Genomic DNA, 27253 nt, shown 5'->3' on the forward strand with positions numbered 1-27253 from the left:
GAGAAACCAAATTTGTCTATAATGGCAAAATTACACTCACTGCCATTTTTCTGTTGGGTAAATAAAAACCTGTACACACAATTTGAAACCTTGGGGACCCTAAGCAATATCACATTTGGAGTCAGTTGATTTAAAAAAAAAAAAAAGGACAATCATGAAGCACTTGCATGTTAAGTCTTTTAAGTCCTGGACTAGATGTCCTGATTCTAAGTTGTATTCAGGTATTCTTGACAGCCTTGGTAACTGAGGTAGAAGTGTTTTTTTCTATCTTCCCAATGAGAATTCTTGAAGGAAAAGAGGATTCATGAGGTCTAAAGAGAATGTACAATTCTAAGAAGTATGTACAATTCTAAGTATGTCAAGGCTGTATATTGTCACCCTGCTTATTCAACTTATATGTAGAGTACATCATGAGAAACACTGGGCTGGAAGAAGCACAAGCTGGAATCAAGATTGCTGGGAGAAATATCAATAAGCTCAGATATGCAGATAACACCACCCTTATGGCAGAAAGTGAAGAGGAACTAAAAAGCCTCTTGATAAAAGTGAAAGAGGAGAGTGAAAAAGTTGGCTTAAAGCTCAACATTCAGAAAACAAAATCATGGCATCTGGTCCCATCACTTCATGGGAGATAGATGGGGAAACAGTGGAAACAGTGACAGACTTTATTTTTTTTGGCTCCAAAATCACTGCAGATGGTGACTGCAGCCATGAAATTAAAAGATGCTTACTCCTTGGAAGGAAAGTTATGACCAACCTAAATAGCATATTCAAAAGCAGAGACATTACTTTGCCAACAAAGGTCCGTCTAGTCAAGGCTATGGTTTTTCCTCTGGTCATGTATGGATGTGAGAGCTGGACTGTGAAGAAAGCTGAGCGCTAAAGAATTGATGCTTTTGAACTGTGGTGTTAGAGAAGACTCTTGAGAGTCCCTTGGACTGCAAGGAGATCCAACCAGTCCATTCTGAAGGAGATCAGCCCTGGGATTTCTTTGGAAGGAATGATGTTAAAAGCTGAAACTCCAGTACTTTGGCCACCTCATGCGAAGAGCTGACTCATTGGAAAAGACTCTGATGCTGGGAGGGATTGGGGGCAGGAGGAGAAGGGGACGACAGAAGATGAGATGGCTGGATGGCATCACTGACTCAATGGACGTGAGTCTGAGTGAACTCCGGGAGTTGGTGATGGACAGGGAGGCATGGCGTGCTGCGATTCATGGGGTTGCAAATAGTCGGACACGACTGACTGAACTGAACTGGACTGAACTGCAATGATCAGAAAGTTTGAGCCAATTTAGTATAAAAAATTAGGACTCTGTGACAGAGGTTGACTTTACACAGTCGAGCTAGCATCACTCTATCCAGTGTCCCTGACTCAGAGGAATGCCATGGGAAACTGACTGAAAAATTCTGCAGCTGATTCAGAAGACTCTGACATGGTATCTTGTTACTTTCTTCTACAGTCAAGGGCATAACACTTTAGAATCTGGATCCAGGACTTAGTGATAGTCATCAATAATGTAGACATTGTCTTCTGATTGAATAGGCTTCAGAGCTGCATTTTTCAAAGCTCCAATGCGAGAATCTTTCAATGGAATCACACTGTAGAAACAATAACATGAGTAAGAGAAAAGAAGATCACTTCTCAAGTATGAGCAGCATATTTGTTTATGTTCATTCAAGCCTGGGTATTTGCATTTCTCTGAGCCCCATTCAAACATCCTATGAAATGAATAGAAGCTTCCAGAATTGTGAATATGAAGTTACAGGAAATTATTTTTTAATAAGGAGGTAGAAAGTTACACCTTTTGGTTTCAAAAAACTCACAGTGGTCTCTTTCAAGACACTCGTGCAATAGAACACAAAAATTTATAATCTAAGAAGACAAATACCACTCATCAAATTGAAGTACTAAACCAGTATGCACAGTCTCAAAGATGGCCAGGAAATGGTTTAGCTGGTGTTTTTCTAGCTGAGGACTGTGACCCTTTAGTGATGTTATTTAGTGGTATGTATCCTGTATTTAAGATTAATATATATAAGTATACAAAATATCAGAGCATATCAGATGTAGTAAAATACTATTGCTTCACCTAAGTGTGTTCTAGATCACAGAGTCAAAAATCACACCCTGCCTTAACAGTCAAAATTAGAAAGCCATGGGATAGATGAGTTTTATAACATGAATGCTCACACATCAAGTGTACAGAAAGGTCATTTGTGGGGTTTTGATATCAATGCTTTTTTAGAAGTTGTCTGTGGGTACTACTTTTATTACCTAAGCTTGCCCAGAAATGAAATGAAACTCAAGGAATCATCACTCAGCTTTGATCTTTAAACAGATTAGTCATACATGTGTGGAAACAGGTTAGGTGTCAGTAGCTCAAAATGAGTCAACAGGATATAGCTGCCTCCAAAAATAACATCATGAGGAAATATACCTTTTTGTTTTTCTTTTGTTTGCTTTTCTATATTATACAGCATCTTCTACAAAAAATATTTTCTTTTCGGTTTAGGTGATTAAAAACTGAAACTTTAAAAAAGTAAATACTGAAAGAACAAAAATGAACTAAAAGAATGTTATTCATGGTTTTCTGTCTGTAGGGAGTACTTATTTTTTTCCCACTCTTGGAAGCTGACAGTCAAAAACTCCTAAAAGTCTGGTTTTGGACTCTAAGAGACCTGCTGTGTGATGTGACCTTGGACGTCACTTAACATCTCTAAAGCTGTGTTCTAATTAGTAAACTGAGAATACTACTACTGCCTGTCTCACAGGTTTATTGCTGTGAAGGGCATGTCTGCAATAATAAAATCCAGCATCTATGGAACACTTGCAATATGCTGGAGATTATTCAAGGCGTATTTTGTGGACTGGCTCATGTGATTAACTCAGATGTAGGAAAGACTGGGTACAAACATCCAATGAAAGAGAACTAAGAATAATGGATGGCAGTTAAAGAGGGACAAATTCGGAACAAAGAAAGACTTTGCTTAAAACCCAAGCTGGACCAGATGAAGTTTATTTTGTTGGAAGTAGGTAGTGGTTTCCAACCTTTACAGATGCTTGAAAAAATGACTGCAGGGATGCATACAAAGAAGATTTAATTTTTTAGTGGGTGAAGCGGTAAATTTGCAAAAACTGTAAATTGAAATGCCTGTGACGCCAGACAACTAATGTAAATGAACAGAGCAGTCTGGGTATGGAATAATAGGGGATGGTGGGAACCGTGGGGAGCTGGAGGCACGTCCCTACCCCCTGCCTTTGCGGGTCTTCAGCCTGGAGGTGTATTCCTGCAGATTTTTGCAGAGCTGCCTTCTGCTTCTTTGGGGCTCACTCACATAGCCTACTGCCCTGTTCCAGTATTCCCCATGGTATTTCTCTGGAAGTTCTAGAAGGCCCTGCTTATTCATTTATATGTTTTCTGTCTGTTCTGCTCATCTTTTCAGAATATAATAGAGATTCAATACACATGCAATAAACAAAGCACTGAATGAAATCAAATAACAAATTAAACAACCCATTCAAATGATCCCTGAAACAATATCTGCAATTTAGTTCTCTTGCTCTAAGAGATAAGGTTTGAGGTGTTGTTTCTATAGCAGTTATGACACAATGCCAGGGAAATAAGGAGGTGCTTGGAGATGGAAATGGCAACCCACTCCAGTATTCTTGCCTGGAGAAACCCAGGGAAGGAGGAGCCTGGGGGGCTGCCTTCTATGGGGTCGCACAGAGTCGGACACGACTGAAGCAACTTAGCAGCAGCAAAAGCAGCATAGAAATGCTAAAATCATCACTGGAAGGTCGAACAGCAATGGAGGTGCTCTATGTACTAGATTTTTCAGGATCCAGAGTATAAAATGGAGAACTTGGAAGGAAAAGAGGAGAGGGACAGAGAAATTTTCCTTATGTTTACTATATTAAGAACATCAAAAAGCATTATTAACACAAACCATTTCAAACTTACCGTAGTAGCTCCACCTTGCTCCCCAGGCAAAAATATCCTAAATTGAGGGGGAAATGAAGAGAAAATTAAACATGCAAGCCAAAGAGTTCATGAGATTTTTTTTCCAAACCAGTGTATTATTACGATTATTACTTTAATAAGAGCAAAATCAGTACAGCTCTCAGAGTCTAAAAAAAATTAATTTAGAAGAAAGAATATTTTTAAAAAGAAGGAGAAAAAAAAATCAATCTGGACCCTAACCTGATAACTCCAGGTAACTTCTCTTGAATCTCTAGGAGCCAAGTAAGCCCCTTGGTATAGAGTAACTTCTGATTCATAGGTTTAGTGTATTGACCTACATGCCCTAGCTTACTTTAATGCCATTATATTTCACTGTAAAGAAACCCTGAATATTGCACTTCTCCCATAGAAGACAGGTTTTACACACACATACACACACAACTGGTGGAAGGAGACTACGAGGTACTGGATGACTGTCATGTGAAACCCTTTGTTTTTCTACTAGCTCTGAAATCATGTACCATCCTAATGTCTCTTGTGCTTCTTCTATTAAGTGGGTGTTATAACCATCAACAGTTTTACCCCCAATAGGGATAAAAATTTGTTATTGAGGGAATGGGAAAAGAACAAAATGGGAGGGAAAAAATCTTGTATATTACAGTGGTTTTGACTTCCAAATCTCAACTTTACACAACCAGTGCTTATATCTCCATATTTAATTTCTCCTATGGAGAGTTTAAATATCATGTTTATGGAACAATAAATTTAAGATAAATAAAAAATAAAAAAAGAACCAGGTAAGAACCAAGAAAGTTACATGAAACTGATATCTTATGGAATGTACAGATACATGTGTTTGGTTCAAGAATACTCCTGTGGGCTCAAGAATATTTCTGAATATTTCAGTCCTAAGGTGACTTACTTCTCCTAATCCAGAAAACCACAAACATGACCAACAATGCCAAAATAGTAACCGAGATTCCAATGTAGACTCCCTTGTTGGTGCTCATCCATGTTTCTTGTGCCAGTGCCGCAGGCTACAGAAACATCAGCAGATCAAACACAAAACAGAAAAATAAAACAATCTTGTTAGAGTTATAGGCAGAAAACATTTCAGAAAATAATACACCCAAATTATTGTTTATTGGCCCCTGGCTAGTTCTGGATCATGAGGGGTAAGACCAAATGATGTAAAGTTATAGCCTTATGATGAAATTCTAAGACAACTCAAAATTCGATATTTATTTGGGGGTGGTGGAAATGTTTACATCTTACATGCGGTGGTATTTAGAGAAGGGTACAGATTTGTTAAAACTCAAACTGTATGCTTCAAATGAGTGTGCCTGATTATTATAATTTATACCTATTTTTAAAATAATAAGCTCTTTTCATAGATAATCCTCTTATGATACTAATCAAAAACAATTTTGTTCCTATATAAGTTGCCATGGTGGTGCTATTTGAATGTGTTCAGTTACTGAAACTGGCCATTAATTAAAACACTTTTTTGAAGTAGAATTCAAGATTCTATATCTTTATAAATGGGCATGAAAGTAGCTGCTTAGATTTATGGCTCTGCTTAACAATTAAAATGCTGTGCAATTGGGGAAAAAGTAAACCCCAAATATAAAAAATAAACCCCAAATATACCAGGCCATCATGCTTGCCTCCTTTACATAGCTTAATTCTAATTCTAAAGATGTCCTACCAGGTAGGTATTTTAACAGAAAGGAAGTGAAAATCAGAGAAAAAGATTAAGTCTCAAGTCTCCTCCTGCATAAGAGTTTAATCCCTGGAGTCAGAATCCCAGATTAACTTTTATTTAGTTGCTCTGTGACCCTAGCAAGTTATTTAGCCTCTCCAAACCTCCTTTTCTGTCAAATGCAAATTAAATAGGGTTCTTGGGAAAGGTATTTCAGGTACCTCCTGATAAATACTATGAGGAATACAGAGGAGGGTGACCCAGCCTCTGAGGTGTCCTTGCCTAAATGGAAAACAGTCAGTGCCTTGGGAGGGAAAAGCTGTGTTATCACTTTACTTGTGGGAGGGAAAGCAGTTAGATGGAACACAGGGTTATAGGAAGCAGTCTTTGCTTGCTTTTTAAAAAATATTATGTTACATAAAAACTGGAAGTTCATTTTAGAGTGTGCAGCTCAGGATAAAAAAAGAAAAACAAAAATCAACCATAATTTCAACATCCAGAAATAGTTACTATTACCATTTTTCATTACATACTGTTTTAGAATTTTATCTTTCTGAAGATAAAATTAAGTGTCTGTTAAGTAGTTTTCTTAACAGACACAGTTACCGTATCCAATGTATACTACAGTATATACATGATTTTATTTTGTATCTATAATCTATATATAATAAAATTTTTTTTTCATTCTGGGCAATGCCACATGGCATGTGGGATCTTAGTTCCCTAATCAGCCATCGAACCTCTACTTACTTCATTGGAGGCTGCTGCTGCATCACTTCAGTCGTGTCCAACTCTTAGCGACCCCATGGACTGCAGCCTACCAGGCTCCTCCATCCATGGGATTTTCCAGGCTGGAAAATTTTCCAGTACTGGAGTGGAGTGCCATTGCCTTCTCCCTCATTGGAGGCATGAAGTCTTAATCATTGGACTGTCAGGGAGGTCCCAATGCTATCTGAAAAGTTAGTTTTCTCATTTAACAATTGACACTGTCTTCTCATAGCAGTAAGTACACTGAAGTGACAACATTTTTAATGGCAATAAATGGGCATGCTTAATTGATAAGTTATTAATCTCTTATTATTGAACTTTTAGGTTGTTTATAACATTTTCATGATTATAAACAGCAGCAATGTATAGCTTGTTTTATACATCTTTATGTACATGTTCATTCTCTCCTTAAGATGCAGCTCAAGAAGTTGACCTACTGGGTGGAAATATATGCTGCTTGGTTTTAAGATACTTGGGAGACACTTGATATCTTCACGGTCAAGACACAAAAAGCCCACAATTGTGCTACCACCTATTGTGAACTTGCTTCTGTATTGCTTACATTATATAGAAGAGATTAATTGCTACTGAATATACCTGTCCTGCAGGTAACTGAGGTCAAAAACAATCTTCTCATTCAGGGTGTTTGTTTCTTTTTTTAAAACTAGCATAAGTCTGACTGACATGACATTTACATGGTGGCAGTTCTGCTATTTAACAAGAACAACAAATTCAGCTCATATCCATCAGATCAATCAGTAACCACATCATCAGAGTGATTAAAATCTTTCATATCATTCCTACATGGTAGTGTTCTCATTGTCACTAAGTTATGCAACATAAGGCCATTTGACGTCACATTAACCCCACTTTGCTTGAACTTGAATTTCTCTTATAATGTCCATGCTGCAATTTCTCACCACTTGCAATCAAGATTACTCTCATACCTGAATCTGTTCATGTTTTTTGCTTCTAAGAGTTATTTGCACATAGTGAATGGAAAGTTGTTTCACCCAAGGGAGCCAAAAGTAAAAATCTCACTGATAAATTCTTCTAACTTACACACAAAGATGAGGCTTTGATGAACATCATAAGACTATAGTCCCTTGGATTTTTCCCAAGATAATTGTGGGAAAGTGCAAGAACAAATTACAGAATGACAAAGTTGTTGAAGATCTTAGGACCTTAATATGTCATCATATGGGGAGGATTATATATAGAAAGACTCAGAAGTGTGGCCTCAAAATTTCTCTATAGGAGGAAAATTGGATTGGAAAAGGATATTAGGGGGCCTATGTTTAAGGAATCACACTTTCACTGACATAATATTTTTGGTGGGGATGGCCCCCATTCCACTACATCATATCAAGGATTGTTATTTCTCTAACGATGATCTAAGTCTTTTTTGGTATGTAATGTTAAGTCACTATGCCTGAAATAATTCACTTTTTTTTTCTTATTTTCTGGTCAGGAGAAATTCTGTCTTGGGGGTATATGTGTGTCTAGAGAAAAATATCACATTTCAGGTATTTCTAACAAAGTAGTGCATCTATATAGACTTTTAAAATTAATTAAACTATCCATGAAATTAAAAGACGCTTACTCCTTGGAAGAAAAGTTATGACCAACCTAGATAACATATTGAAAAGCAGAGACATTACTTTGCCAACTAAGGTCCGTCTAGTCAAGGCTATGGTTTTTCCAATAGTCATGTGTGAATGAAAGAGTTGGACTGTGAAGAAAGCTGAGTGGCAAAGAATTGATGCTTTTGAACTGTGGTGTTGGAGAAGACTCTTGAGAGTCCCTTGGACTGCAAGGAGATCCAACCAGTCCATTCTGAAGGAGATCAGCCCTGGGTGTTCTTTGGAAGGAATGACGCTAAGGCTGAAACTCCAGTACTTTGGCCACCTCATGCGAAGAGCTGACTCATTGGAAAAGACTCTGATGCTGGGAGGGATTGGGGGCAGGAGGAGAAGGGGATGACAGAGGATGAGATGGCTGGATGACATCACCGACTCGATGGATGTGAGTTTGAGTGAACTCCGGGAGTTGGTGATGGACAAGAAGGCCTGGCGTGCTACAATTCATGGGGTCGCAAAGAGTCAGAAACGACTGAGCGACTGATCTGATCTGATCTGATCCCTATTTAAGAGTCAAATTTTTTCTTCCTTTATTTCTTAAATTAGAAAGAATCAATCTGTGGATTAGTTTGACAATAATAATCTCTAAATGTAACTTGATTCCAGAAGAGACATAAAAGTGAATCAGGCTAATAAAATAGGAAGGAATATTCTTACAGTTTGATTGTTATGCCAGTGGGGATCTGGAGACTGTGTCACAGTGCCATTTCCATCTGCTCAACAAGAAAGAAAATTAATAAGAATTATAAAAAGATATTGAACTTTCCTGCAAGCACCAAATATATTCACACTGCCTTCTGATAATGAAGGGAAAGTTGAATAATCATATGGCCTAATGCTGTAGGCATCCCAAGAGTAATACCAATTTACTAACATTTATTTATTTAAGTAGTAAGGTTGTGATTCTTAACCATTTTGTCATGGACCCTTTGAAAATGAACCCCTTTTTTTTTTCTCCCTATGCAGGGGGAAAATGCATGCTCACAGAAAATTTACTGACAATTTTAGACAAGTCAGAGTGACCCATTCTCAGAACTAGGTTAAAAATTACCACTTACAGATAAATAATCAATATTTTCTTGGCAGCTCAGAAACTTTCAGTGAGTGCTCAGAGGTCATTACACATCCAAAGAGCAGAACCACTCTGTTCAAAATGAACATTACATTGGTTTTACATTCAAAATGTGAGTGAAATGCACTAAGATACCTCAAACAGGTGGCATCCAACTCCTACATTATATGCCAGTGTGCCCAGACACTGATCCAAACGTGCTTTAGAAAATATGTTACAACACTCCCAAGGCCAGTATACCTTATACTACCTAAACTCCCAATATAAAAGGATACTATGCCTTAAAGTTTTCAATGTCCAAATTTTAATAGTGTTTTGAAATATCTCTTTTGTCCCACTGAACATATACTGTTGGCCCTTCTAAGCAACTATAGGTCAAATACAGGATTTTCTCTTTACTGAGTATCTATTACACACAAGCACTTTACATCCTTATACCCATTTTCTTAATCTGAAATTATAGATGATGTGCTGAAATGGTTGAAGTTTCCAACTCTACTAAAGGACAAGAGCCTCAGCTCATAACCACTGCACACACTATGTTTCCATTCAATGAAAATACTGCAGGTCTCAGAGATTCACATACTACTGACAGAGCTATAAAACCATCGTGTTCTAATGTTAGTGAAAATGCAGTAACCATATTCCCCCCAAGTTTTCACACATTACACTACTGTATCTACAATTTAAACATTCCAACACTACGTCTTCAAGAGACAAAGACAGTGTCTACAGTCTAGTCTCTGTGAATGATTTATGTTATAACCTTAAATCCTTAAGCTATAGAATGAGTGATGTTGTAAAAAAAAAAAAAATAGCAAGGACTTGAGTTAGATGAAACTTGACTTTAGTGCTGACATGTCACTTACCAATGTGACCTTGACCAATGTCCTTTACATACACATTACATATATATGCATGTAAACATATGTATTTATATTTCTAGCTAGGATAACCTTGAAGTACAAGCTGACAGCACCCGTTTCATAAAGTTATCACATTAAATGATGCATGTAAGGTGCTTAACACCATGTTAAACAAATATCAGGTATCACAATTATGTTGCTATATAACAATAGGAGCAATGGGGAAGGAACACCATGCAATGGATTTTCCAAATATCCTATCCTTCATTCCTTACAAACATGTAGTGAGGAATGAAACAACTTGCTCATGGGCGTGCAGCTTGAAACTGCCATTGGGGGGCAGTTGAATTGGAAGCTGTTTGTCCAAAGTAGAACTAAATGTCCTCCTCAGTCTGGCAATGGCAAGAAATAAACCTGCCCTGAAAGAATTAAATAAGATAATGCACAACAATTTGCTGGCACATACATCTGAAAAGGTAGGTGCAGGCCCTGTGAAAACCAAAATTCCTCCTGGACTAACATTCTTGGCTTTGTGAGGCTTTAACCCACTGAAGTGTGACTCGGGCACTGTGAGGATTTGGCTGAAGGGCCTCAGAGATGCTGCCAAGACGGCAGCAGTCACAGAAGTCATAGGGACACAGCTGCTGCAATGTCTGTTCCATGCTGCCAAGTCTACTTGACCAGGGTTTAGTGACATATTTTAGAGAATAATTTCCCATTTTCTACTTTGTTCTTTCTCTTAGCCTAAAAGTGTGGAGTGCAGTTGCCTGCCCCAACTGCTCTTACCTGTATTTTTATCTGCTTTCTCTTTGTTTCTGTGCCAAGAAACACTTCACACCAAGGATTCCACTTTCAAAACCAAATGTAACTATTAGCTAATTTCAAGTAAATTGGTCCCTCTCTGAGTCCCGCTACATGTCCATTTTCAATTAAGAGCTTCCTTGAATGATTGGCAAAGTAGGCCACCCTGAGGGTCTCCTATAGCAACTCCTGAGCATGATGAATCATAGGCACAAGTTTTACAAAATCTTAAAAAATCTGACCTTGTTTGGATGCTTCACAGGCGCATGGACAAATAAGCCGGTTCTGCATTACAAAGGGGTTCACATGTGGCACTCTCCAAATTTACCTACATGGTTATCAGAGCTAGCTAGGAAAGATGACAATTCAGTATCATCATTCTCCATTACAGGAAAAACAGACTAATCTTACATCTCAAAAGAATATGGAATTTCCAAAACTAGGGAGAACTGGAGTCTTTGAGAGTGAAATAGCACAATCCTAGTGGGACCTGCCTCTTTGGCTCTGGTGTCCATGTCCTCAACCCAACTCAAAGTGTCCATGTGAAATGAAAGCTCGACAAGGCAGCAGGGGAGCCTCCTGGCTCTGTGTCGTGTCTGAGGCTTAGAGGAAGCATAAACAGGCAACCAGTTTGGTCTGGACCAGTTTGGATTTAATTGTTTTAAGGCTCTGTCCAGGGAAGTACGCCTAGAAATAAGTTTAAAGACAAGGCTAATTCAATTTATTTAGAAAAATGTGGATATGTATGTGGATGATCCCAAATCATACAAGCTGCCTATGTCACTCAAATGTACGTATTTCTGGACATTCCAAGTAACATTCATTATTGCCACTCTATCACTTACCTCGTAGCTATGTCCCCAGATCTTTATCTCATATAACGCTTGTAAGAATAAGTAAAATTTCCTCCATTTTCCAAAGGATAAAAACAGATTCAAAGAGGGTAATAAGACATTTGTTCAAGTTGCATAGCTGAGTGGAATAGCCATTGTTGGCATTCAAGTCATGCTTGTCTTATTTCAGAATATGTGCTCTGAACAATGTGCTAATATTTATCAAAATTTGAATGCTCCCAGATGTTCAGGAAAGAAACTGAAGTTACCTGTTGAACAAGAGTGCCATGGTGAGCTGGTTATGTTTCTTTCATACAGGGTAGTAGGCTGGCTTTCTGCTGTCTGAGTTGGAGCAGATAAAGAAGCTATAGGAATGACAAGAACGGAAAAATAGCGTTCGATTAGTGGAGGAAAATTTACACCCCCAGCAGAAAGAACAAACAAAACTAAATCAGAAATTACCCTTTGACTCTATCTTAGAAATGTATTAATATATGTCCTGAGGTATTACCCTGCTAGAAGGTATTACCCTGCTAGGAATTACCTGCTAGAAGAAGAGATAAGAAAGCCTTCTTCAGCAATCAATGCAAAGAAATAGAGGAAAACAACAGAATGGGAAAGACTAGAGATCTATTCAAGAAAATCAGAGATACCAAAGGAACATTTCATGCAAAGATGGGCTCAATAAAGGACAGAAATGATATGGACCTAACAGAAGCAGAAGATATTAAGAAGAGATCCCTCTTACACTGTTGGTGGGAATGCAAACTAGTACAGCCACTATGGAGAACAGTGTGGAGATTCCTTAAAAAACTGGAAATAGAACTGCCTTATGATCCAGCAATCCCACTGCTGGGCATACACACTGAGGAAACCAGAAGGGAAAGAGACACGTGTACCCCAATGTTCATCGCAGCACTGTTTATAATAGCCAGGACATGGAAGCAACCTAGATGCCCATCAGCAGATGAATGGATAAGAAAGCTGTGGTACATATACACAATGGAGTATTACTCAGCCATTAAAAAGAATACATTTGAATCAGTTCTAATGAGGTGGATGAAACTGGAGCCTATTATACACAGTGAGGTAAGCCAGAAAGAAAAGCACCAATACAGTATACTAACACATATATATGGAATTTAGAAAGATGGTAACAATAACCCTGTGTACGGGACAGCAAAAGAGACACTGATGTATAGATCAGTCTTATGGACTCTGTGTGAGAGGGAGAGGGTGGGGAGATTTGGGAGAATGGCATTGAAACATGTATAATATCATGTATGAAACGAGTCACCAGTCCAGGTTCGATGCACGATACTGGATGCTTGGGGCTGGTGCACTGGGACGACCCAGAGGGATGGTATGGGGAGGGAGGAGGGAGGAGGGTTCAGGATGGGGAACACAGGTATACCTGTGGCAGATTCATTTCAATATTTGGCAAAACCAATAAAATATTGTAAAGTTTAAAAATAAAATAAAATTTAAAAAAATAAATAAAATAAAATGTTGGCTGGAAAAAAAAAAGAAGAGATGGCAAGAATACACAGAAGAACTGTACAAAAAAGATCTTAATGACCAAGATAATAATGACGATGTGATCACTGACCTAGAGCCAGACATCCTGGAATGTGAAGTCAGGTGGGCCTTAGAAAGCATCCCTACAAACAAAGCTAGTGGAGGTGATGGCACTCCAGTTGAGCTCTTTCAAATCCTGAAAGATGATGCTGTGAAAGTGCTGCACTCAATATGCCAGCAAATTTGGAAAACTCAGCAGTGGCCACAGGACTGGAAAAGGTCAGTTTTCATTCCAATCCCAAACAAAGGCAATGCCAAAGAATGCTCAAACTATCGCACAATTGCACTCATCTCACACGCTAGTAAAGTAATGCTCAAAATTCTCCAAGCCAGGCTTCAGCAATATGTGAACCGTGAACTTCCTGATATTCAAGCTGGTTTTAGAAAAGGCAGAGGAACCAGAGATCAAATTGCCAACATCCGCTGGATCACGGAAAAAGCAAGAGAGTTCCAGAAAAACATCGATTTCTGCTTTATTGACTATGCCAAAGCCTTTGACTGTGTGGATCACAATAAATTGTGGAAAATTCTGAAAGAGATGGGAATACCAGACCACCAGACCTGCCTCTTCAGAAACCTGTATGCAGGTCAGGAAGCAACAGTTAGAACTGGACATAGAACAACAGACTGGTTCCAAATAGGAAAAGGAGTACATCAAGGCTGTATATTGTCACCCTGTTTATTTAACTTATATGCAGAGTACATCATGAGAAATGCTGGGCTGGAAGAAGCACAAGCTGGAATCAAACTTACCGGGAGAAATATCAATAACCTCAGATATGCAGATGACACCACCCTTATGGCAGAAAGTGAAGAGGAACTCAAAAGCCTCTTGGTGAAAGTGAAAGTGGAGAGTGAAAAAGTTGGCTTAAAGCTCAACATTCAGAAAATGAAGATCATGGCATCTGGTCCCATCACTTCATGGGAAATAGATAGGGAAACAGTGGAAACAGTGTCAGACTTTATTTTTGGGGGCTCCAAAATCACTGCAGATGGTGACTGCAGCCATGAAATTAAAAGACACTTACTCCTTGGAAGGAAAGTTATGACCAACCTAGATAGCATATTCAAAAGCAGAGACATTACTTTGCCAACAAAGGTCCGTCTAGTCAAGGCTATGGTTTTTCCTGTGGTGACATATGGATGTGAGAGTTGGACTGTGAAGAAGGCTGAGCGCCGAAGAATTGATGCTTTTGAACTGTGGTGTGGGAGAAGACTCTTGAGAGTCCCTTGGACTGCAAGGAGATCCAACCAGTCCATTCTGAAGGAGATCAGCCCTGGGATTTCTTTGGAAGGAATGATGCTAAAGCTGAAACTCCAGTACCTTGGCCACCTCATGCGAAGAGTTGACTCATTGGAAAAGACTCTGATGCTGGGAGGGATTGGGGGCAAGAGGAGAAGGAGACGACAGAGGATGAGATGGCTGGATGGCATCAGTGACTCCATGGACGTGAGTCTGAGTGAACTCCGGGAGTTGGTAATGGACAGGGAGGCCTGGCGTGCTGCGATTCATTGGATCACAAAGAGTCGGACACGACTGAGTGACTGATCTGATTACCCTGCTATGTAGGCATTTCATTATCATGAATAAATCTGAATTAGATAATGAGCTGAGAACCTAACAACAGAATTATTTCACTTTTTATACTTCTTTGGTTGTTCATCTGCTAAGTCGTGTCCAACTCTTTGCAACCCTATGACTGCAGCATGCCATGCTTCCCTGTCCTTCTCTGTCTCCTGGAGTTTGCTCAAACTCATGTCCATTGAGTCAGCAATACTGTCTACCCATCTCATTTGCTGCCACCCTCTTCTCCTTTTGCCTTCCATCTTTCCCAGCAGCAGGGTCTTTTCCAATGAGTCTGCTGTTTGCATAAGGTGGCCAAAGCATTGGAGCTTCAGCTTTAGCATTATTCCTGGGGTTGTCATAAGAATTAAGGGGTGTAATACTTATAAAGCAGTTAGCATGTTTCCTGACACAGGAAACAGAGTAAGCATTAACTTCACCGAAATCGTATCCTCAAGTGTTGGGTTAGGCTTCAAAATGGATTAAATGATCTCTATTCAGATTTTCATCATAATTCTGTGTTAAACTGGGCCAAATGCACCATCCTTCTAAGATGTCCATGACCAGTGGTCTGGCTTTTTTTTTTTTTTGCTATTAATGATTCCTTTGAGAATCTAATAAAAACCATAGGTTCCTCTCACTCTGAAAATGCTTAAAGATACAAAAGATGAAGATAAGAGGGTACAAGTGGTTCACAGATTCTGTGAAGCCAGGTTTGGAAACCTGTTAAGAATCCCTACCCTAGATTGTCCATATGCCTTAACACAGTGCCCTGGATGGTGCATATCCTGACTTTAAAAACTTCTGCACTTAGAAGTACTTTTGCTTACCTGGCTGGAGGTCCTTTGTGGGGGCTGGCATTGGAAGAGAAGAAGTAGAGGACCTCGCTGTCACTGGAGCAGTGGTGACTGTCATGGTTGGAGTAGTGGTGTTGATTGTTGTTGGCCCAGCAGTGGTGGTGGTTGTTGGAGCAGTGGTGACCATTGTGGTTGGAGTAGTGGTGGTGGTGGTTGTTGGAGTTGTGGTAGGTGTTGTTTTGGGGGTAGTAGTGGTGGTTGTTGTAATAGTGGTAGTCGTTGTTGGGGTAGTAGTAATGGTTGTCTTTCTTGTAGTGGTTGTTCTTGGAGTAGTGGTGGTAGTTGTCCTTCTTGTAGTGGGGGTTGTTCTTGGAGTAGTGGTGGTGGTTGTTGGAGTAGTGGTGGTAGTTGTTGTTGTAGTAGCAGTGGTGGTGGTCGTTGTCATTGTAGGTGGAGCTAGGAATCAACATGAAAGCAGGGATTCATCAAGCAGCAGGAAACAAGAGACTCGTGCTGGGCCTGTGCACCAACACAACCACGGAGACTGTCCCCAGGCAGAACTCGGCACTTATCTCCCATGAACTCCAAGTTCTTGTCATGGGTCAACTAGAATCTGTGACTGAGGACGGAGTGAAGACATGGTCACAACAAGGCAACAGCGGCATTTAAAGGATGATATTTTGGAAGGTGTTGCTATTCAAAAATGACACATGGGATTTGTGTTGAAGCAGTTTGTAAAGACTAGTCATACATATCAGATTTACATATCTTCATAAGCATCTGTGAAGGAGGGGAAAGTGTCTAGAGCCTGAAGCTGTCTTGTCCTCTGAGCAGTACATGACTAGAACCCAAATAGTAGTTCCAAAGAGCCAGAATATTGACCAAATAAATAGCATTCACTTCTGTCAGTTCTAAGGGCACCCTCCCAACATATCTGCATCCTAAATGTGGATTAATTCACATCATTAACATAGCTGGATAACACAGATGCCATATGCCACCTGGGAAGCCCTGAAAACAGTCATAGATAGTATATACATGAATGGATGGGGCTGTGTTCTAATAAACATTTATTCATTAAAAAAAAAAAAAAAAAACTGTTGGTGAGCTTATTTTATAATCTGATCTGGTCCTATGGCTACAGTTTGCCGACCTGGGTCTAACAGTGTAGTTAAAGATTTTGAAGAACAGTGCAGACTCAATCCCCTCCCTTCAATTTGAAATGAAACCTAAGAAAAAGAGGAAACAAGAAAAAAATCTGATCAAAAGAGTATAACAAGGAGGAAATTTAATCAGCTTGTTCCACTAATGTGTCTTGCTCAGGAGTAAATATTTCCTAAGAAAGAAGCTAGGACACTAAGGCTAGGAAAAGCTGCTGGGGAAGAGCCCTAAGAGAGGTTGAAAGTAAGCTCATTCTCTGAAAAGTGCAAGAAAACTTAAGTGAAGTATTGGGTTGGAGGCAGAGAGTCACTTTGGCTCAGTTATGAATCCGTCCAAGGAGCAGTGGCTGCGCGGGCGCAGGAGGGCCTAGAGGAGCTATTCCACGTTCAAGGTCAGGAGGGGCGGCAGTGAGGAGATACCCCTCGTCCAAGATAAAGAGCAGCAGCTGCGCTTTGCTGGAGCAACCGTGAAGAGATACCCCACGTCCAAGGTAAGAGAAACCAAAGTAAGATGGTAGGTGTTGCAACAGGGCATCAGAGGGCAGACACACTGAAACCATACTCACAGAAAACTAGTCAATCTAATCACATTAGGACCACAGCCTTGTCTAACTCAATGAAACTAAGCCATGCCGTGTGGGGCAATCCAAGACGGGCGGGTATGATGGAGAGATCTGACAGAATGTGGTCCACTGGAGAAGGGAATGGCAAACCACTTCAGTATTCTTGCTTTAAGAACCCCATGAACAGTATGAAAAGGCAAAATGATAGGATACTGAAAAAGGAACTTCCCAGGTCGGTAGGTGCCCAATATGCTACTGGAGATCAGTGGATAAATAACTTCAGAAAGAATGAAGGGATGGAACCATAGCAAAAACAATACCCAGCTGTGGATATGACTGCTAATAGAAGCACAGTCCAATGCTGTAAAGAGCAATATTGTATCAGTTCAGTTCAGTTCAGTCACTCAGTCGTGTCCGACTCTTTGTGACCCCATGAATCACAACTCGCCAGGCCTCCCTGTCCATCACCAACTCCCTGAGGAACCTGGAACGTCAGATCCATGAATCAAGGCAAATTGGAAGTGGTCAAACAAGAGATGGCAAGAGTGAATGTCGACATTCTAGGAATTAGCAAACTAAAATGGACTGGAATGGGTGAATTTAACTCAGATGACCATTATATCTACTCCTGTGGGCAGGAATCCCTCAGAAGAAATGGCGTAGCCATCATGGTCAACAATAGAGTCTGAAATGCAGTACTTGGATGCAATCTCAAAACCGACAGAATAATCTCTGTTCGTTTCCAAGACAAACCATTCAATATCACAGTAATCCAAGGCTATGCCCCAACCAGTAACAATGAAGAAACTGAAGTTGAACAGTTCTGTGAAGACCTACAAGACCTTTTAGAACTAACACCCAAAAAAGATGTCCTTTTCATTATAGGGGACTGGAATGCAAAAGTAGGAAGTCAAGAAACACCTGGAGTAACAGGAAAATTTGGCCTTGGAATACGGAATGAAGCAGGGCAAAGACTGATAGAGTTTTGCCAAGAAAATGCACTGGTCATAACAAACATCCTCTTCCAACAACACTAGAGAAGACTCTACACATGGGCATCACCAGATGGTCAACACCGAAATCAGATTGATTATATTCCTTGCAGCCAAAGATGGAGAAGCTCTATACAGTCAACAAAAACAAGACCAGGAGCTGACTGTGGCTCAGATCATGAACTCCTTATTGCCAAATTCAGACTGAAATTGAAGAAAGTAGGGAAAACCACTAGACCATTCAGGTATGACCTAAATCAAATCCCTTATGATTATACAGTGGAAGTGAGAAATAGATTTAAGGGACTAGATCTGATAGATAGAGCGCTTGATGAACTATGGAATGAGGTTCGTGATATTGTACAGGAGACAGGGATCAAGACCTTCCCCATGGAAAAGAAATGCAAAAAAGCAAAATGGCTGTCTGGGGAGGCCTTACAAATAGCTGCAAAAAGAAAGGAAGCAAAAAGCAAAGGAGAAAAGGAAAGATATAAGCATCTGAACGCAGAGTTCCAAAGAATAGCAAGAAGAGATAAGAAAGCCTTCCTCAGTGATCACTTCAAAGAAATAGAGGAAAACAATAGGATGGGAAAGACAAGAGATCTCTTCAAGAAAATCAGAGATACCAAGGGAACATTTCAGGCAAAGATGGGCTCGATAAAGGACAGAAGTGGTTGGGACCTAACAGAAGCATAAAATATTACGAAGAGGTGGCAAGAACACACAGAAGAACTGTACAAAAAAGATCTTCATGAACAAGATAATAATGACGGTGTGATCACTGACCTAGAGCCAGACATCCTGGAATGTGAAGTCAAGTGGGCCTTAGAAAGCATCACTACGAACAAAGCTAGTGGAGGTGATGGAATTCCAGTTGAGCTCTTTCAAATCCTGAAAGATGATGCTGTGAAAGTGCTGCACTCAATATGCCAGCAAATTTGGAAAACTCAGCAGTGGCCACAGGACTGGAAAAGGTCAGTTTTCATTCCAATCCCAAAGAAAGGCAATGCCAAAGAATGCTCAAACTACCACACAATTGCACTCATCTCACACACTAGTAAAGTAATGCTCAAAATTCTCCAAGCCAGGCTTCAGCAATACGTGAACCATGAACTTCCAGATGTTCAAGCTGGTTTTAGAAAAGGCAGAGGAACCAGAGATCAAATTGCCAACATCCGCTGGATCATGGAAAAAGCAAGAGAGTTCCAAAAAAACATCTATTTCTGCTTTATTGACTATGCCAAAGCCTTTGACTGTGTGGATCACAATAAACTGTGGAAAGTTCTGAAAGAGATGGGAATACCAGACCACCAGACCTGCGTCTTGAGAAATTTATGTGCAAGTCAGGAAGCAACAGTTAGAACTGGACATGGAACAACAGACTGGTTCCAAATAGGAAAAGGAGTACATCAAGGCTGTATATTGTTACCCTGTTTATTTAACTTATATGCAGAGTACATCATGAGAAATGCTGGACTGGAACAAGCACAAGCTGGAATCAAACTTACCGGGAGAAATATCAATAACCTCAGATATGCAGATGACACCACCCTTATGGCAGAAAGTGAAGAGGAACTCAAAAGCCTCTTGATGAAAGTGAAAGTGGAGAGTGAAAAAGTTGGCTTAAAGCTCAACATTCAGAAAATGAAGATCATGGCATCTGGTCCCATCACTTCATGGGAAATAGATGGGGAAACAGTGGAAACAGTGACAGACTTTAATTTTGGGGGCTCCAAAATCACTGCAGATGTTGATTGCAGCCATGAAATTAAAAGATGCTTACTCCGCGGAAGGAAAGTTATTACAAACCTAGATAGCATATGGAAAAGCAGAGACGTTACTTTGCCAACAAAGGTCTGTCTAGTCAAGGCTATGGTTTTTCCAGTGGTCATGTATGGATGTGAGAGTTGGACTGTGAAGAAAGCTAAGCACTGAAGAATTGATGCTTTTGAACTGCGGTATTGGAGAAGACTCTTGAGAGTCCCTTGGACTGCAAGGAGATCCAACCAGTCCATTCTGAAGATCAGCCCTGGGATTTCTTGGGAAGGAATGATGCTAAAGCTGAAACTCCAGTACTTTGGTCACCTGATGCAAAGAGTTGACTCATTGGAAAAGACTCTGATGCTGGGAGGGACTGGGGGCAGGAGGAGAAGGGGACGACAGAGGATGAGATGGCTGGATGGCATCACTCACTCCATGGACGTGAGTCTGAGAAAACTCCGGGAGTTGGTGATGGACAGGGAGGCCTAGTGTGCTGCGATTCATGGGGTCGCAAAGAGTCAGAAACGACTGAGCAACTGAACTGAACTGACTGAACTGATGAACCCGTTTCCCACTGGACAGAGCAGTGACTTTGAAAATATTCATCTATTAAAGAATTTATAAGCACTATAAATGTCCCCTATTAATTTCTTTCTTCCTCCATACCAATCATATAATTTCCAAAAATAATCTCTTCTCCACACACAGCCTCCTGCAACATGTGTATAGCACCATCTTCTTTTGGTTTTCTTAATTTGCCTCCTAGATGTTTTCCTGGATCAGCTACTTCCTCCGTCACAATTGACCTGATTTTACTTGCCTTCATCAAATAAGCCAAGTGTCTTTGATGAAGTTAGGAAAAATTATGAAATTGAAAGATCAAGTTCATTTAAACTAAAAAAGAGACCTAGCTTATAAAGGCTCTGAATATTGGGCTCTGTTTTCATTAGAAACTTTAGTGGGAGAATACTTACTATGAAAGAGCACCAGAAACCAGGAAATCCTTTAGAACCTGCTCCTTTAACCAAGTGGTAAGAAAAATTAAAATGTCTACATTATGTTTATGGAAAAACATAAACTTCCCTGACTTTTGGATTGCACGAAATTCTTAAAAGCCAAAAGTGAACCGTTACTGAGATGAAAATGTTCTCATATTGCAATAAGGTGATTTTAATTATTTTTTCTCTTTTTTTGTTATAATTGTTCTATTTTATTATTAGTTATTCTTAATCTCTTACTGTGCCTAATTTCTAAGTTAAAATTTATCGTTGGTATATAAGCAAAGAGTCATACATGACTGAGCGACTGAACTGATAAGCACAGGAAAAAACATGCACAGGGTTTGGTACTCTGTGCAGTTTCAGCTATCCACTGGAGGAGACACTCTTGGAATTAACCCCCGTGGAAATAAAAGCAAAAATAAACAAATGGGACCTAATTAAAATTAAAAGCTTCTGCACTACAAAGGAAACTATAAGCAAGGTGAAAAGACAGCTTTCAGAATGGGAGAAAATAATTGCAAATGAAGCAACTGACAAAGAATTAATCTCAAAAATATAGAAGCAACTCCTGCAGCTCAATTCCAGGAAAATAAACGACCCAACCAAAAAATGGGTCAAAGAACTAAACAGGCATTTCTCCAAAGAAGACATACAGATGGCTAACAAACACATGAAAAGATGCTCAACATCACTCATTATTAGAGAAATGCAAATCAAAACCACAATGAGGTACCATTTCACACCAGTCAGAATGGCTGCTATCTAAAAATCTACAAGCAATAAATCCTGGAGAGGGTTTGGAGAAAAGGGAACCCTCTTACACTGTTGGTGGGAATGCAAACTAGTACAGTCACTATGGAGGACACTGTGGAGATTCCTTTAAAAACTTAACTTAAAAAAATTCCTTAAAAAATAGAACTGCCATACAACCCAGCAATCCCACTGCTGGGCATACACACCGAGGAAACCAGAATTGAAAGAGACACGTGTACCCCAATACTCATTGCAGCACTGTTTATAATAGCCAGGACATGGAAGCAACCTAGATGTCCACCAGCAGTCAAATGGATAAGAAAGCGATTTAAATTTTTAAACAAGCAGTTTAGTGATATGATGTGAGTGAAAGTGAAAGTCACTCAGTTGTGTGCAACTCTTTGAGACACCATGGACTATAGAGTTCATGGGATTCTCCAGGCCATAATACTGGACTGGGTAGCCATTCCCTTCTCTAGGGGATCTTCCCAACTCAGGGATTGAACCCAGGTCTCCCACATTGCAGGCTGATTCTTTACCAGCTGAGCCATGATATGGTGTGAATTGTGCTTCAAAAAATCCAAGGGTAGAGGGAGGGGATGAAACTATATAGACTCTTTCAATGTATATGCTACAAAATTGAGTTGACAGTTGTCTAAACCAAATGATACATCTATTTGACAGGACCTTATATTACCTGTTTTATATGTGTGAAACTCTCTATGAGTCTTAAAATGTTAAGAAAGAACATTTGAAAATTCTCCGAAGAAATGACCTCACAGAAAAGGTCAGATTTTAAAGAAGAAGAAATTTAGCTCCAAAAAGATACTCACTATATCTCAGTGTGGAACAGTGAATGCTTTTTCATGAACCAACTAGTATTCCTGAAGCACTGCTTCAGGAAACAGTTTGCTGACTGGAAAGATGCTCTAGCCTATGGTCTTGAATCAAGGTTAGTCTTAACACTTAACTCTACACAAATACAAGATATTCAGTTGAAGAGTTATTAGAAAACAAGATCATAGGAAACTTTTCTTTCCCTACTAAAGGAAAAGAAAGTTAATATCAAACAGAAAACTCTATCTCTGGGAACCCACAGGAAGTGATCAAAGAAGTAGGAAGATAAGCTCACCTGGATTGATCCTCAACTCTAGGGTGGTTTTTATGTCATTGAACCACCCTCTCACCTCAATTCGGCAACAATACAAGCCACTGTCAGATGTGGCAGCATTGTTTATGGTCAAAGACACATCCCTTCCACGAATATTGCCATTTAGCTGGTAACGTCCATCCCTTCGATAGGTGACTCTGTATCCATCAGTCCAGATGATGTTAGTTCCGCAATCAAACCAAGGACATGACCCTCGGCCCCAACACATGCTTGTGACTTCTCCATTATAGTAGCAGGGTAGAGTGACACTCTGACCCGCCACTCCAGTCACTCGATGGTAAGAGGTTACACCATCTGTAAATAAAGAGAAACCAGAGCATGAGGTCTCAAAATTTTAACTTTATTTTCATTTTGTTCTTTATATAGCTTATGCTGTTTGAAATTATCTAACTATATCTTGAGTTTATAAATTTAATATATGCATTTTTCTGGTAAATATATTCTTTAGCAGTATTATTATTAACCAGATATATTTGAGGATGAAACATCAGATAAATGTCTTTCTGTATTCAGGATTACTTCTTAATAGGACAGATTTATGAGAGAAAGTATCAGGATAAAGGGCAGAAATATGTTCAGTCTTTTGGTGAATATGATTCAAATTCCTCTCCAAAAGGTTTGAAACAAATGACACTCCAGCAATGCATCAGTGTGTGTGCATTTTATTCTATGTTTGACAGGTATCTGCTTACTAAATGTTAATACATACAGGTGGCTTTTCCTCTCCCCTAGATTCAGTCACTGTCTCAGTTGAAATCTGATTTTAAAACTGTTGCATTTAAAATTTTGATTTTCAATTTAATTGCAATTTTTTAAATGGCTATGCAAAAAATTTCACCTCGAGCTCCGGCCTCGGCGCCCCCTCCCAGAGCCCCCTCCCGGGAGCGGAGCCCACCCGAGGGCACCTCTCCCGCACCCCCCACCCCCGACAGCCCAGCCGCCCGCCCAGAACAGCAGCCCCGGGGGGCAGCCCCCCTCCAGCCTCCCTCCAGCCCAGCCCTGCCAGACCCCCCCAACCATGAATCTCTTCCAAAATTTAAAAAAAAAAAAAAAATTTCACCTCACAAATTTCCTCTAAGTTAAAGAAAAAACAGCTAATATCCTACTTACAGCATCATTGGCTAGAAGGCAGAAGCCTAGTAAACTCTTTACAAATTAGTTTTCAGAAAAAAGGGTTTATAATACTCTCATGGAGAAGCCTGGTAGGCTGCAGTCCATGGGGTCGCTAAGAGTCGGGCACAACTGAGCAACTTCACTTTCCCTTTTCACTTTCATGCATTGGAGAAGGAAATGGCAACCCACTCCAGTGTTCTTGCCTGGAGAATCCCAGGGATGGGGGAACATGGTGGGCTGCTGTCTATGGGGTCGCACAGAGTTGGACACGACTGAAGCGACTTAGCAGCAGCAGCAGCAGCAGCAGAAGGAACTGAGGCTTATAATGGGCTTTGTTGTTTTTGTTTAGTTGCTTAGTTGTATTGGACTCTTTGCCACCCCATGGACTGTAGCCCGCCAGACTCCTCTGTTCATGGAATTTCCCAGGCAAGAATTCTGGAGTGGGTTGCCATTTCCTTCTCCAGGGGATCGTCCCGACTCTGGGATCAAACCCATGTCTCCTGCATTGGTAGGTGGATTCTTTACCACTGAGCCACCTGGGAAGCCCATCATGGGATTTAGGATCGATTAAAAAAACTTCAAGCAGGGATCCCTTCTTGTGAATTGATGACTGTGCTACAATGGAGCATTGTCCAGTTAGCCTGGTGAAACAAAAAAATTGGACAATATTCAATCAAATATTAAACTTTACCTCTTAAAAACAAACAGGCAGGAAAACTCTCTCCTGCAGCAGTGGTTTAAAAAACTGTATTGCCAAATGAAGTCTGAGTGGTCCTTAAAAAAAAATCTGAGATTCAACAACCAGTAATAGTTAGAACTGGGCTGTAAGTCTGGGAAATGCTCTGGGAATAAAACACTCATTGTTATATAAAATAAGTCTAGTTTTTATTACCAAAATTCTGATTATATTTAATTTTGCTTAATATTATTTTTGAATTATAAAGGTAATTTATGCTAATTATAGAAATTTGTTACAGAATATAATTTAAAAATGTACTTTTCCTCATATTTCTACCTCTAGAGATTTTTTTTAATTTAGCATCATGTCTATTCCTAAAAATTTCCCCTATCTCAAAGAATGTTAAAATATGAGATAAATTACATTATTTTGTTTATTAAAAATTAAATTTTTTGATTATTGATTAAAAAAAATTTTTGGCCACTTGGCACCGCATGTGGGATCTTAGTTCCCCAACCAGGGATAGAACTTGTGCTTCCTGCATTGGAAACACAAAGTTTTAACCACTGGAAAACCAGGAAAGCTAAAATACTTTCTTCTTAAAATAAACAGTTACACATGGTTAAAAATATCAAAAAGTACAAAATGGTACAATAAAGGACTCGTCTCCTTCCCACCCATCCCCATTGCTACTTCCCACCCTCATCCACGGTTACTCTCTTACATACACTTCAGTAGTTCGTGCATACACAACCATCTACCTACTATTTTTTTTTTTTAATTTAAACACAAAAGGCAGCATAAGCTGTACTATACTGCAGCATGCATTATTCACCTACCCATAGATTTTCTAATTCTTAGAACTTAAGCTTGATCCCATTACTTCAACAAAGACCCCTTCCACCATGCCCACACACCCCCTACATCCTTGGGGTTCCAAAGCACAATCCACCTATTCACTTACCTGGCAGGAGTAGGAGGCCCAGGATGGCTACCCAAGGATGCATGATGCTATTGGCCTGAAGGAAAGAGAAAGCAGACTGCTTGGTGTGGCCCTCAATCAGATGGTATCAGAACAAGTCTTAATTCTCAGATTGCAATTTCTCCTTTCACCCTTACAGGGTGAATCACATACGCCTGCCTGCAGGAAACAGGGACACACTTGCAAATGCTTCAGCTGTCTGTCTGCTCCAGGTAACTGAGAGCTCTGCTCCTTCCAACAGACAGGCAAAACTGTCCTCTGAAACAATGCCTACTTACCCAGCTCCTTTCCTACACCTAGAGTCCAAACTGACTCTAGGTGCTGACAGAGGGAGCAAACACGAAGGAAATGAGAGGAAGGCTTAGCAGGGAAAGCCAGAGCAAAGACCAGACTTCCCATGGCAAAGGTACACTTATCCTGAGCCTTGAAGATGAGTCACCTGGCTTTCTGGTGAGAGGAGGGTACTTCTTCCTTTGTGGTCACAATGGCTAGTCCCCAGCCTTAGTCAAATTATCAAATGTCCACTGATCTAAGAACTGAGAGTTGTGTTTCACTTATGGCTCAGGAAACTGCCTCTCAGATAGCTCTGAGGAACCACGCCCAAGAGGGGTGGAGAGATAAGCTTATATGTGACTTTGGAGAAGTACAATCAAACATCTCAGTAGAAGGTCCCCACTGGGTACAAGAAATAAATACCTCATTTAATGCCTTTAGCGTTTTTCTAAGTACAAGAAGATGAAACTTGGATTCATAAAATTTTCTCCTGTAAACATCTATCTGAAGGCCTGTTTTACCAGTTTTCCCAGAGCACAGAGTGCTTCAATTTGGATCACTGCACTGAATTCCTTTCAGGGTATATTGAGTATCAGTGACTACAATGGCTAGTGACTTAATTCTTACAGAACCAGATGGCTAGGGACACTCCTTAGCTGGCAGTGCCCCCTAAAGTTTATAAATTAAATCATGATTTAGGAGGCATCTGATGACCACTTTATCTCATAGTGCAGAGAATACCTTTTTCTCAGTCAGGCCAGTATTTTGATGATCTTCAGTGTGCTCTTACTGGACTAGGCACTGCTAATAGTAGCCAAAAGTCTTTGGACCACATATTTTTCAAATCTGTTTTGGTCCAACCAAAATACCCTGTGTTGTTTCTTCCCATATGTAGAGCTACACTATTATAATCTTGAGTTCATAAATAAATATATACATGTATAGCTCTTAAATAAATATATATGTTCAAGTTGCCTAGTCATCATTTTTATCAGAGTCTTATTCACACATTTAGTAATGCAAGAAATTACAATCTTGTAAAATACACCAAATGCAAGTAGCATAGCATGTAGCATTAATAGGGTCATAAGTAAATATTTAGGCCAAATGTTTCAATTAGGTGTGATCCAGTATATTACCAGCTCATCTGACTCAATCTGTCCTGTACAAATCACTATCTTAAAGGTAATGAAATACTTGTATTGTTTACAAGGCATCCA

At 39.8% G+C, this 27253-nt stretch overlaps 1 protein-coding gene across 1 annotated transcript; it reads right to left on the reverse strand.

Moving 5' to 3' along the window:
- Window positions 1-1274: 1274 nt before the first annotated feature.
- Window positions 1275-26340, reverse strand: LOC139184213 (hepatitis A virus cellular receptor 1-like). The gene is made up of 9 exons (XM_070793914.1): window positions 26200-26340; window positions 25743-25797; window positions 22948-23280; window positions 15619-16041; window positions 11916-12011; window positions 8732-8787; window positions 4887-5001; window positions 3965-4001; window positions 1275-1601 (listed from the first exon to the last, which is right to left on the reverse strand). The coding sequence occupies exons 2-9, from the start codon at window positions 25783-25785 to the stop codon at window positions 1499-1501; spliced, it is 1206 nt and encodes a 401-aa protein (XP_070650015.1). The 5' UTR covers window positions 25786-25797; window positions 26200-26340; the 3' UTR covers window positions 1275-1498.
- Window positions 26341-27253: the final 913 nt, after the last annotated feature.

This window comes from Bos indicus, chromosome 7 (genome assembly GCF_029378745.1).
Source record: "Bos indicus isolate NIAB-ARS_2022 breed Sahiwal x Tharparkar chromosome 7, NIAB-ARS_B.indTharparkar_mat_pri_1.0, whole genome shotgun sequence".
Taxonomy (NCBI): Eukaryota; Metazoa; Chordata; class Mammalia; order Artiodactyla; family Bovidae; genus Bos; species Bos indicus.